This window comes from Mustelus asterias, chromosome 10 (genome assembly GCF_964213995.1).
Source record: "Mustelus asterias chromosome 10, sMusAst1.hap1.1, whole genome shotgun sequence".
NCBI lineage: Eukaryota > Metazoa > Chordata > Chondrichthyes > Carcharhiniformes > Triakidae > Mustelus > Mustelus asterias.
In genome coordinates, this window is record NC_135810.1 from 90,811,091 (window position 1) to 90,822,766 (window position 11,676).

The following is an 11,676-nucleotide window of genomic DNA, read 5'->3' on the forward strand; positions in this document are numbered from 1 at the left end:
TGACATTGGGGTGGGGGAGCTGAAAGTCATTCCTCTGCCCTGGCCTCTGGCTCTTAGCTCTCCCATCACACCCTCATTCACCTTTGCCCTGGAGTCCAACAGCAGAAGCGCAGAGTCAGGCTATGCTCCAAGTGTCAAATTTGAAAATGTATATAAAGTTATCCTACAGCACATTGCTAAAGCACCAAATATGGGCCTCTCCACAAAAGTCAATTTACATTTTGACTGGTGTGTTAGCTACGCAGTTCAGTAAGTGTGTCACTTTGTCTTCCCAATTATGTATGGAAGGTGGGAATAAAATTGCCTACCTTTTATACAGCATTTTCTGAAAGCAAACATCGTCAAATCACTCACCCATCATACAAGAGATTTCTTTAATTTCAATGAAATAAGATACACTAATACTCAAGACAAATGTTCATGTCATGCACCCATTAGTGCTGAACATTCACTAGTGTCTAGCTACATCTGAATTTCAAACGACGTCAAGAAAATAGGCAAATTATATCCTGATCAATGTGGACTTTACAAAATGTTATTTTACCAATGACTAAAGAATCATAAAGGTAACACAAAGGGAGAAGAGCAAATGCATGGTACGACCATGTCAAAATATCTTATAGTCACATTTATGCAAGTGTCTGGCACTGGTTCATTGTGATAAATGAAGGATGCTTCCATCTAAAAGCTTTTAGGACTACATTTCATCACCCAATATTTTGTTGAGAACATGGGGTGGACACTGATTTACCCAATGCTTGTTTAGTATTTGTTAAGCCATACCATTTTATCTGCTTTGTCCACAACAGTTCCTTTTCTAACAGTAATCCGAACATGGTGCTTCTTCTCAATCCACTGCTGGATCTGCTTAATTTTTGTTTGCAGGTCATGCTTTGCAATGTCTGCTGAGAAAGTCTGCTCCTTGATTTGACATGGTCCTGCATTCAGAAGGGGAGATTTTTCAAAAAAAATTATTTTTTTCCGATATTTCCCATTTAAATTTTGTGCCTTCAGCCTTATAGACCTCAAACTCAATCTGTCTCTAAACCCCTTTGCCTCTCCTCCTCGTCTTTCCTTTTGGGTTTTGGCCATGGGCCAAGCTGAGTGGAGTGAGATCAAGGATTACCAGAACATGGGAAAAGACTGGCATGAAAGGGGCAAATTAGTCAGGCACCACACCAATGCCTAGCAAAATTGTCAAGTTTGTTATCTTACGTGATTAAAATTGATGCATGGCACATTGTAAAAATGTCCAGTGTTCAGACAACTCCAGATTTTGAAAAAACACATTTGAGACACTACTGGACTGGAATTGTAATACTGTTCTAGCTATTGATCATTTATCTTGACTTCTGCTTTCTCACCACTGTTTCTTCCAATTTTCATCACATTTGCCTGTTTTATATTAATTTTAATTCTTGTATATATGAATTTTCATTCCATAAGCTTTCATCACTTCATTCATTCCATCCAGCAAGCCCATGTGTAACATTAAGAAACTGATAAGCACCATTTAAAATGTTTTAATACTGTACTGATGAGGTCTTTCCTAAACTACCTTTTTAGACTAGAGTTAAGTTTAAGTTTATCTTTATTCATATAAGTCCTTCCAATTTACATTTTTGTACCCTAGCTAATGCACAAAGACAAACTCTAAGGTACAATCCATTGGTCAGCCCATTTTTAAGGTATACACCTACTGCTAAGTTATACAAGAAAGTTTGCAACTTAGCTGAATATTTTGCACTTTGAAAAAAGGACATGTTAAAACAAAGTTTGAAACAACCTCCTTGACATGATCTGCCCTTTATCCAAATTATTTTTTTCTTGAATTCATCAGGAATGACAAAAATACAAATGAAATGTAATTATTGTTCAAGTGCATTGCTATAATGAGTATAAATAATCATGTTGATTATATAGTTTTTATTTTTGAAAAATTATTAAAATAGTGGAAATGGTCCTGGAATCATTTTGAGCTGATAGGGAAAACTACATTTTGGCACAATTAGTAATGAAAAACAGATGACTTTAGCCAAATCATTGAAAGAATATCCCCTCTATATTAATTCTCCTTCAGCTTTCAAGGCTCTTAGTATGGAAATTTTAAGACTGGACAAACGAAAGAGTGCAACAGCTCCCCACCGCACATGTGCCTATGTTGCAAAGTCTGTGGTCTTAATTGATGCATAAAGCCCACAGAATAGTTGCTTTTTTGTGCTATACTAAATTTTTAATAAACTGCTACTTCATCTAAAACAGCAGTGATGGAGTTCGAAATCTAGGTTGACAACTAGCATCAACCAAACAATTATCAAAATGGATAACCGCAACAGTCATGAAGAGCTGTCGTGGCAATCAAGTTGCTGGTAAAAGTAGTCTAGTATTTTATTTAGAAATGATGCCCCCTATCCCTCACCAGATTCATCTTGCAAAATCAGTTATGCTAGTTCCATATGCCCTGCTTTCTCATCTTCAGATCTTTTATACACAGGTAGAATTATAAATACCATTGTCAGAATACAGAGGCAAATAGGCCTTTGAAGGTGTTTTATGCCAGAAATATAAATTAGTCCTTTGAATGTTCTGGCCTGGAGTTTCTGCTTGATCACACTGTGCCTTTGGTGCAATTACCCCAGGATATAAACTACATTTTGAAATGCCGCCCAATTGTACTGATTCACAGCAGATTTTGAGTTCCGTGAAGTGCAAATGAAAAGTCAGCAAATAAAAGGTGCAACTGTAGATCCAACCTGCACCAGAATTGCCGGGTGTGCCAAAAGCAGAAACTCTGTCCCCATTATATCAAAACATTTCTTCATCCTCGCACCAGGGAATAAACAAAAGGCGCATGAATTGCCATAACTTTTTTCAGAATTTAGGAACTTTTTGACAACCAAAAAAATTCAACTATCTGCTGAAAATATTCCTCAAAAACATACATTTATATGGCATTTTATCACATTGACATGTTTCAAAGCACTTAACACAAATACTTCTTGAGGTGTAATGATCATTATGTAAATAAACATGAGATCATTCTGTTTTAGGAATGTTCCAAAAACAGTAATGAGACAAACAGTCTGTTTTTGATGTTAATGAGGGGTTTGAAAGAGGGAATACTGCATGCACTCCTTTAAATAGTTTCACTGGATATTTGATTTATTTAATTTATTCTTTCATGGAATATAGATATTACTGCCAAGGCCAGCATTTGATGCTGATCCCTAATTGCCTTTGAATTGGCTTGCTCGGCCAATTCGGAGGGCAGTTAGAGGCGTCAACCACATTGCTGTGGATCTGGAGTCACATGTAGGCCAGACCAGATAAAGACAGCAGATTTTCTTCCATAAAGGATACCAGTGAACCGGACAGGCTTTTACAGAAATTGATAGTTTCATGGTCACCATTACTGAGACTAGCTTTCAATTTCAGATTTTTTAAAATCAATTTAAATTCCACCAGCTCCTATGGTAAGATTTGAATACTTGCCCCCAAAGCATCAACCTGAGTCTGTGGATTACTATTCCAGTGACATCACTACGCCAGTGCCTCTCCCAAATGCCCAACCTAATCACCATAAAATCCCAAGTTCTTAATGCCTCATCCGATGGGTAGACATACTACCAGATGGATGTCTTGGCAGTTTTGAATAAACTGAAGGTCGATAAGTCCCCTGGGCCTGATGAAATGTATCCTAGGATTCTGTGGGAGGCAAGGGATGAGATTGCAGAGCCTTTGGCGTTGATCTTTGGGTCCTCACTGTCCACGGGGATGGTGCCAGAGGACTGGAGAATGGCGAATGTTGTTCCTCTGTTTAAGAAAGGGAATAGAAATGACCCTGGTAATTATAGACCGGTTAGTCTTACTTCGGTGGTTGGTAAATTGATGGAAAGGGTCCTTAGGGATGGGATTTACGACCATTTAGAAAGATGCGGATTAATCCGAGATAGTCAGCACGGATTCGTGAAGGGCAAGTCATGCCTCACAAATTTGATAGAATTTTTTGAGGAGGTAACTAAGTGTGTTGATGAAGGTAGGGCAGTTGATGTCATATACATGGATTTTAGTAAGGCGTTTGATAAGGTCCCCCATGGTCGGCTTATGATGAAAGTGAGGAGGTGTGGGATAGAGGGAAAGTTGGCCGATTGGATAGGTAACTGGCTGTCTGACCGAAGACAGAGGGTGGTGGTCGATGGAAAATTTTCAGATTGGAGGCAGGTTGCTAGTGGTGTGCCGCAGGGATCAGTGCTTGGTCCTCTGCTCTTTGTGATTTTTATTAATGACTTAGAGGAGGGGGCTGAAGGGTGGATCAGTAAATTTGCTGATGACACCAAGATTGGTGGAGTAGTGGATGAGGTGGAGGGCTGTTGTAGGCTGCAAAGAGACATAGATAGGATGCAAAGCTGGGCTGAAAAATGGCAAATGGAGTTTAACCCTGATAAATGTGAGGTGATTCATTTTGGTAGGACAAATTTAAATGTGGATTACAGGGTCAAAGGTAGGGTTCTGAAGACTGTGGAGGAACAGAGAGATCTTGGGGTCCATATCCACAGATCTCTAAAGGTTGCCAGTCAAGTGGATAGAGCTGTGAAGAAGGCCTATAGTGTGTTAGCTTTTATTAACAGGGGGTTGGAGTTTAAGAGCCGTGGGGTTATGCTGCAACTGTACAGGACCTTGGTGAGACCACATTTGGAATATTGTGTGCAGTTCTGGTCACCTCACTATAAGAAGGATGTGGAAGCGCTGGAAAGAGTGCAGAGGAGATTTACCAGGATGCTGCCTGGTTTGGAGGGTAGGTCATATGAGGAAAGGTTGAGGGAGCTAGGGCTGTTCTCTCTGGAGCGGAGGAGGCTGAGGGGAGACTTAATAGAGGTGTATAAAATGATGAAGGGGATAGATAGAGTGAACGTTCAAAGACTATTTCCTCAGGTGGATGGAGCTATTACAAGGGGGCATAACTATAGGGTTCGTGGTGGGAGATACAGGACGGATATCAGAGGTAGGTTCTTTACGCAGAGAGTGGTTGGGGTGTGGAATGGACTGCCTGCAGCGATAGTGGAGTCAGACACTTTAGAAACATTTAAGCGGTTATTGGATAGGCACATGGAGCACACCAGGATGATAGGGAGTGGGATAGCTTGATCTTGGTTTCAGATAAAGCTCGGCACAACATCGTGGGCCGAAGGGCCTGTTCTGTGCTGTACTGTTCTATGTTCTATGGTCTTAATTTTAAGAAAAATCAATCTCAATATTTTGAATGTTCTTTTTGTCTGATGGGTGAATGGTAGAAGGAAAAGGTTTAATTGAAAAAGGATAAGTTTGATAAGTACCTCACTTATCTGTCCACTCACCTGTATTAGATTTGTTTTTTTGTTTTTCTCTGAGTTTCATTTGTTCTTCATGGATCTGTTTTCCTGTCATTAGTTTATACACTGGAGGGTCTGCATTTTCTCTGAGAGGTACCACCTTGACTCCACGCTCATCCATCATCCGAATAACTTCAGCTCTATGCAAATTTCCCAGGTTCTCTCCATTTTCATCTATCACCTGAATGATGCGGTGGTGAATCTTTCTGCCAATGCTCCCTAATGTTCTTCGTGCTCTTGGGTCCTTTTTCTCTCGATGTTGCACCGTCTCAGTCTCCCCCTCACCCACATCAGTTGTTATAAACGTCTTTACAGGCATAATCCAGAGGCCTGGTTTCCGACAGGGTGTGATGTGTCTGGATTGGGGTATCATTACTTTCATTGTGGTTTGTACCAACAAAGTGGTAAACTGCCTTGAACTCTCAGGACAAAGATACCAACAAGCATAACCTGTTTTAGTTTGCAGTGTTTGGAGAGCAAGTTTCCTTATACAATGTGCAGCCATCCTGAAAGAAAATGCAGACAGACAAAAGAATTATTACTGCTTGTGGATTAGTGAATGATTTGAGTGGCTGGTTTTTTTTGCTGCTTGAATGAAGTTATATCATAGATGTGTGTTATCTTATCCTCATTTTATTTTCTTGTTTAAAATATCCAATATATCACATATTATTTGTAAAGTTAAATTAATGCCAGAAACTCAAAGAGCTTCTTTTCAAAACTTCCAATTGCAAATATTTTGGATTTTCTAAACTTGTATACATTCACCAGGATTCTAAGAGGTAAATACTTTGAAGGGGAAAAATTACATGATCACAAGATAAATACAGTGGAATACTGCGGATCAAGGAAATATATGCTTGCTTAAGTGGATGTAGAAATCTTTGCCATTATGCAAAGAAAAGCAGGATTGTTCTGACTGTGTCCCTCAATTATTATATTGTGCAGAAATTGGCTGCTGCTTCTGCTTATATAACAGTGACTGCATATCAAAATATTTCCTTGGCGGTTCAGTTGTTTGAGACAACCTGAGAATGCAAAAGATGTATAAATGTTTGTTTTTTTAATCAACATCAGTAGAATCGAGTAATGTTTGATTACTAATTGAGAGGGGAAGTGGCAGTAGATTGGAAACAGGTCAATATGGTGCCATTATTAAAAAAGGAAGGGGATGAAGGGAAGGAAGGTGTGCAAATCAAAACTCGGGTAACTACCTATTAGACTTAAATGTTATTTGATGTAAAATAAAACTTTAATGTTTATGTGCAAATTTGTAAATTATATGGATAATATAGCAACAGTTAGTATGGATTCAGAAAGAGATCTTGGTTGACCTTCTCAACTTCTAGCCCCTTTAAGAATTTTGTAACCTATGAGATCACCTCTCATTCTTCTAAACTCTAGATATTACATACTCAATCTCTTCAATTTATCTTTAATTCCTTGGGCAGTGGGACTGTCCTATTGTCTGGTGAACCTCTCTCTATGGCAAGTATAACCTTCTTTAGGTAGGGAGATCAAAACTGTACACAATACTCAAGGTGCAGTCAAACCAAAGGTCCATCCAATTGCAGCAAGACATCTTTACCCTTGTACTCAAATCCTCTTGCAATAATTGTCAACATTCCATTTGCCTTGCTAATTGCTTACATCGATAGCAAGAAGTGATATAGGATCAGAAGGCATAGAATCTCTGTGGGTAGAGTTGAGGAATCGCAACGGTAAAAAGACCCTGATGGGAGTTATGTTGAGGCCCCCTAGCAGTAGTCAGGATGTAGGGCAGAAAATAAATCAGGAGATAGAAAAGGCATATAAAAAAGGCAATATTACAATAATCATGGGGGACTTCAATATGCAGGTGGACTGGGAAGATCAGGTAGGTAGTGGACTCCAAGAAAAGGAATTTGTAGAATGTCTAAGATTTTTTTTGGAGCAGCTTGTGACAGAGCCTACAAGGGAACAGGCAATTCTGGATTTGGTGATGTGTAATGAGGCAGACTTGATTAGGGAACTTGAGGTGAAGGAACCCTTAGGGAGCAGTGACCACAATATAATAGAATTTACCCTGCAGTTTGAGAGGGAGAAGCTGGAATCAGATGTAACGATATTACAATTAAATAAAGGTGCAGAAATCCCAGAAGCTTGTAGGGGTAGAGGAGGTTGCAGAGTAAGTGAGGGACAAGACCTTGAAGGTATTTGAAAATGGTAATGTTAAAATTGAGGTGTTTGCTAATATAAAGACTATGATATCTCATGAGGAAAAATTGTAAATCACCATTTTCAAATACCTTCAAGGCCTTGTCCCTCACTATCTCTGGGATTTCTGCACTCGCCCAATTCAGGCCTGTTGTGGAATTCAATACTAATTGCTTCATCATTGGCAATCATGCCCTCTGCTGCCTAGGTCCCACATTCAGGAATCACCTCGCTAAACCGCTCTTGCTCTCTCCCTCTTTCCTCCTTTAAGGCAATCCTGCAAACCATTGGTCATCTTTCCTAGTAGCTCTTTATGTGACCCAGTGAAAATTTTGTTTGATGCTTTTGTGAAGAGCATTGGAACTTATAAAGCCTTGGCCCATTGATGTGGAAGTCCTAAATCAGAACACCAAGGTCTTAGTTTGACAAGTTGAGATGTACACAAATATAAATCAGGTACATTTTATGGCTGTTCAATCATAAACGGGTGAATTCTAGACTGAAGGATGGTATGCTGATTGCACACAATTTTCCTGGGTTAGCTCATTTCCATAATTATTCAGTTTCCAATGCAACTTTGCCCTTGTGTCAGCAGCTAACCTAATGAACAAATTGTGCTGGAAGGGAAAATTAAAGTGGCTGCCTGGAGGGGTCAAAAAAATCATGCAAACTTTGGAAAGATTTAAATGGCATTTCAATCAGCTGGCAAGCTTCGCTAAGATTAAAAGGAAACAGGCAGCAAACAGGAGCTGGAACGAAAGGAATTCAATATGGAGGCATGTTATGGAGTCTAAAATAGGATCGCCAACCCACCAGGATTGGCCTGGAGTCTCCAGGAATTGAAGATCAATCTCCAGGACGCTGCTGTGTGCAACCCTGAATAAAAATCATCAGGATATTAAAAAAGGTTTTAAAAAAAAAATTTGAACGTTTCTCTTTACCAGCTATAAAAATATTAAAAGAGGCTTTTTAGCTGACAGTCAAGTATCATCCAATTGGATGATGATGCTTTTTGCCTTTCAATTAATGTAAGAAAGCAATACGTCACAAGGATGGATGTGTCGGCTGACTAATGGCTGGAGTATGGAGCAAGTCCTGTGATGAAAAAACTTCCAGGAATACATTTAATCACAGTTAATCAAAGGCAAGTCCCCTGTGCTGTATAAGATGGGTATGAGAAGAGCAGCCTATTTTGGTACTATGATTTGCCTATCTTCAATAAGCCCAAGGCGCATGCTCTTCACAGTTAATGTCAGTACCATTCATGTAGGTGCTCCCGCAACAAATGACAGCACCCAGAAACTGATTCCTGCTGTCAGGAAGACTGTGAAGGCCCTTGATTATTGACAGATAGGTGTGCTAAGACATACAGGTACCCAATGGCAAATATGGCTTAGATGCTTACAAGGTGGCACTGTGGTTAGCACTGCCGCCTCACAGTGCCACGGACCCAGGTTCGATTCCAAGCTTGGGTTGCTGTCTGTGCAGAGTCCGCACGTTCTTCCCATGTCTGTGTGGGTTTCCTCCGGGTGTTCCGGTTTCTTCCCACAGTCCAAAAGACGTGCTGGTTCGGTGCATTGGTCATGCTAAATTCTCCCTCAGTGTACCAGAAAAGGCACCGGAGTATGGTGACTAGGGGATTTTCATAGTAACTTCATTTCAGTGTTGACATAAGCCTACTTGTGACAATAATGAATAATGAACTTTTACTGATCTTTCTGACATGTCTTCTTTCATTTTGTACACTTCAACCCTGAAATATTGTATCCAAGAACTCAAACCAATTCCACCATTAACAATACCTGCAAACCACATTTTTCAGCTTCAACCAAGATGCGTTTGTTGGACCTTGTGGAACAAATGCTTTTCAAATGGCCTCCACTGTGTCACCAATTCCTGTTGTGTTGAAGTTCTGAAAGTGGTTTACTTACAGTCCAGTGATTTAACAGACACCAATGGGCTTGGGGGGGATTAATGCTAAATATAACAACGTGTTAGTAAATAAGATCCTCCAAAATAAATTTACAAATTCAAGTTAATAAACTAGTCCCAGTCGCTCTGAGAAGTAATGGTTTAATATGAGAAATGTTTAAACAGTGTCTGTAACAGAGACACAAAACTGTCCCCAAAGTTTAACATCATTTTCCAGCCCGTCCCACCCTCTCTGAGCCGGCCAGAGTCCTCAGCCCAGCTCCAGGGCTCGGCCCGGGCCCCGCTCTCACCCAGGTTCCAGGCCCCGGCCTCGCTCTCACCCCGGCTCCGGGCCCCGCTCTCACTCCGGCTCCGGGCCCCGCTCTCACCCGGGCCCTGGGCCTCGCTCTCGCCCCGGTCCGCTCTTACCCAGGCCCCGGGCCCCGGTCCGCTCTCACCCAGGCTCCGGGCCCCGAGCCCGGGCCTGCGCTGTTGTCCCTGTGTGTGTGTGTGTGTTTGTTCGGGTCAGACTCACCCGCTCACTCCCAGCCACAGATTCCGAGTCGCCGGTAAACACGGAGCGTCCACAACCTTAACCCGGAGGGAGGCGGAGACTGAGACATCCAGAGTTACAGAAAGACATTGAGAATTGCTCAGCTTTAGATTCAGAGAGTTTGAACATCACAGAGTGATTGGGAATGACTGAAAGATACTGAGAATCACATTGTGAATTACTGAGAGATTGAGCATCACAAAGAGATGCTGAGAATGACTGAGAGATACTGAGAATCAATAGAGATTGAGAATAGCAGATACTGAGAACCAGACATTGAGAATTACTGAGGTATTGAGAGTCACTGAGTGATTGAGAATAACCGAGAGACTGAGAATCATTTTGAGAGATTGAGAACCACTGAGAGATTGAGAATTACTGAGACATTGAGAATTACTGAGAGGTATTAAGAATCACTGAGTGATTGAGAATAACTGAGATTGATAATAATTGAGAGATTGAGAAGCATTCTGAGAGATTGAGAATCACTGAGATATTGAGACTCATTGAGAGGTATTGAGAATTACTGAGCTTTAGAATCTATGATGAATTGAGAATCACTGAGAGATATTGAGAATCACTGAAATATTGAATATCACTGAGCAATTGAGAATCACTGAGATTGAGAATCACTCAGAGAGATTTAGAATCATAGATTCATAGAATCCCTACAGTGCAGAAGTAGGCCATTCGGCCCATCAAACCTGCACCAACAATAATCCCACCCAGGCCCTATCCCATAACCCCACCCCGCTAGTACCCCTGACACTAAGGGTCATTTTATCATGGCCAATCAATCTAACCCGCACATATTTGGAGTGTGGGAGGAAACTGGAGCACACAGAGGAAACTCACGCAGACACAGGGAGAACATGCAAACTCTATACAGACAGTGACCCGAAGCTGGAATTGAACCCGGGTCTTTGGTGCTGTGAGGCAGCAGTGCCAACCACTGTTATAATTGTGAATACAACCAGCAGCCTATATTGTTACTGCAGCAGTATAATTGCTAGAATGTTTGTTTTAATCTGAAATGTTCTTGGTGTTCCCCTGGGATTTACAGAGTGGGGCTTTATTGGAATGATTGACGGGTATAGTCATGTGATGGGGTGAAGCTAGCCTTACACAGAATATTCAAGCTTAGATGCTGCTTTTGAATTGAGGGAGAGAGAGAGCAGTGCCTCTCTTTTCCCCTCTCTGGCCAGCTCGATCACTGGCCAGCCTCGCGATCCTGCAACGCCTGCCATGTGACGCCACTCTCTGAAGTTGGAGAATGGTATCTGCCAGGAGATAAGTCTCTTTCTTGGCGATTCTGCTGTATGAGAGTGGGTCTCTCTCTGCGAGTTGCTGTTTTGGAAGCTGCAGAGAGAGAGGTGTCCCCTTCTGTCTTTGAAGTCTGGAGAATGGGAGCTGCCAGAGGCTAGGCTTACTTCTCTGTAATTTTGCTGTTTTGAGGATATATCCTTCTCTGGAAACTGCTGTCTGGATCTTTGTCCAGAAGCATTAAAAGGCTGAATCTCCAGCACCATGTGAGCATACTGGTTTTTGTGCTAACTAATTCTGAAGAAGGGTATTGATTTAAATTGGGACAATAAGATAGCTAGCTGTTAAGGATTATACTTTGTCATGTTTAAGTATTTTGATTGG

General features: G+C 41.1%; 1 protein-coding gene across 6 annotated transcripts in view; it reads right to left on the bottom strand.

Moving 5' to 3' along the window:
* The window catches only part of mtif3 (mitochondrial translational initiation factor 3), a 22,563-nt gene extending 12,346 nt beyond the window's left edge, over positions 1-10,217 (bottom strand). Inside the window, exons 1-3 of one of the 6 annotated variants that reach the window (XM_078222191.1) lie at positions 9,906-10,009; positions 5,355-5,875; positions 784-938 (exon numbers count right to left, since the gene is read on the bottom strand). In XM_078222191.1, coding sequence (XP_078078317.1) covers positions 784-938; positions 5,355-5,874 — 675 coding nt within the window. In that variant the 5' untranslated portion in view covers position 5,875; positions 9,906-10,009. Of the gene's footprint in view, positions 1-783; positions 939-5,354; positions 5,876-8,970; positions 9,242-9,367 lie in introns of those variants that run through there. The other 5 variants (XM_078222192.1, XM_078222189.1, XM_078222188.1 and 2 more) reach the window with 5 other exon arrangements.
* Positions 10,218-11,676: the final 1,459 nt, after the last annotated feature.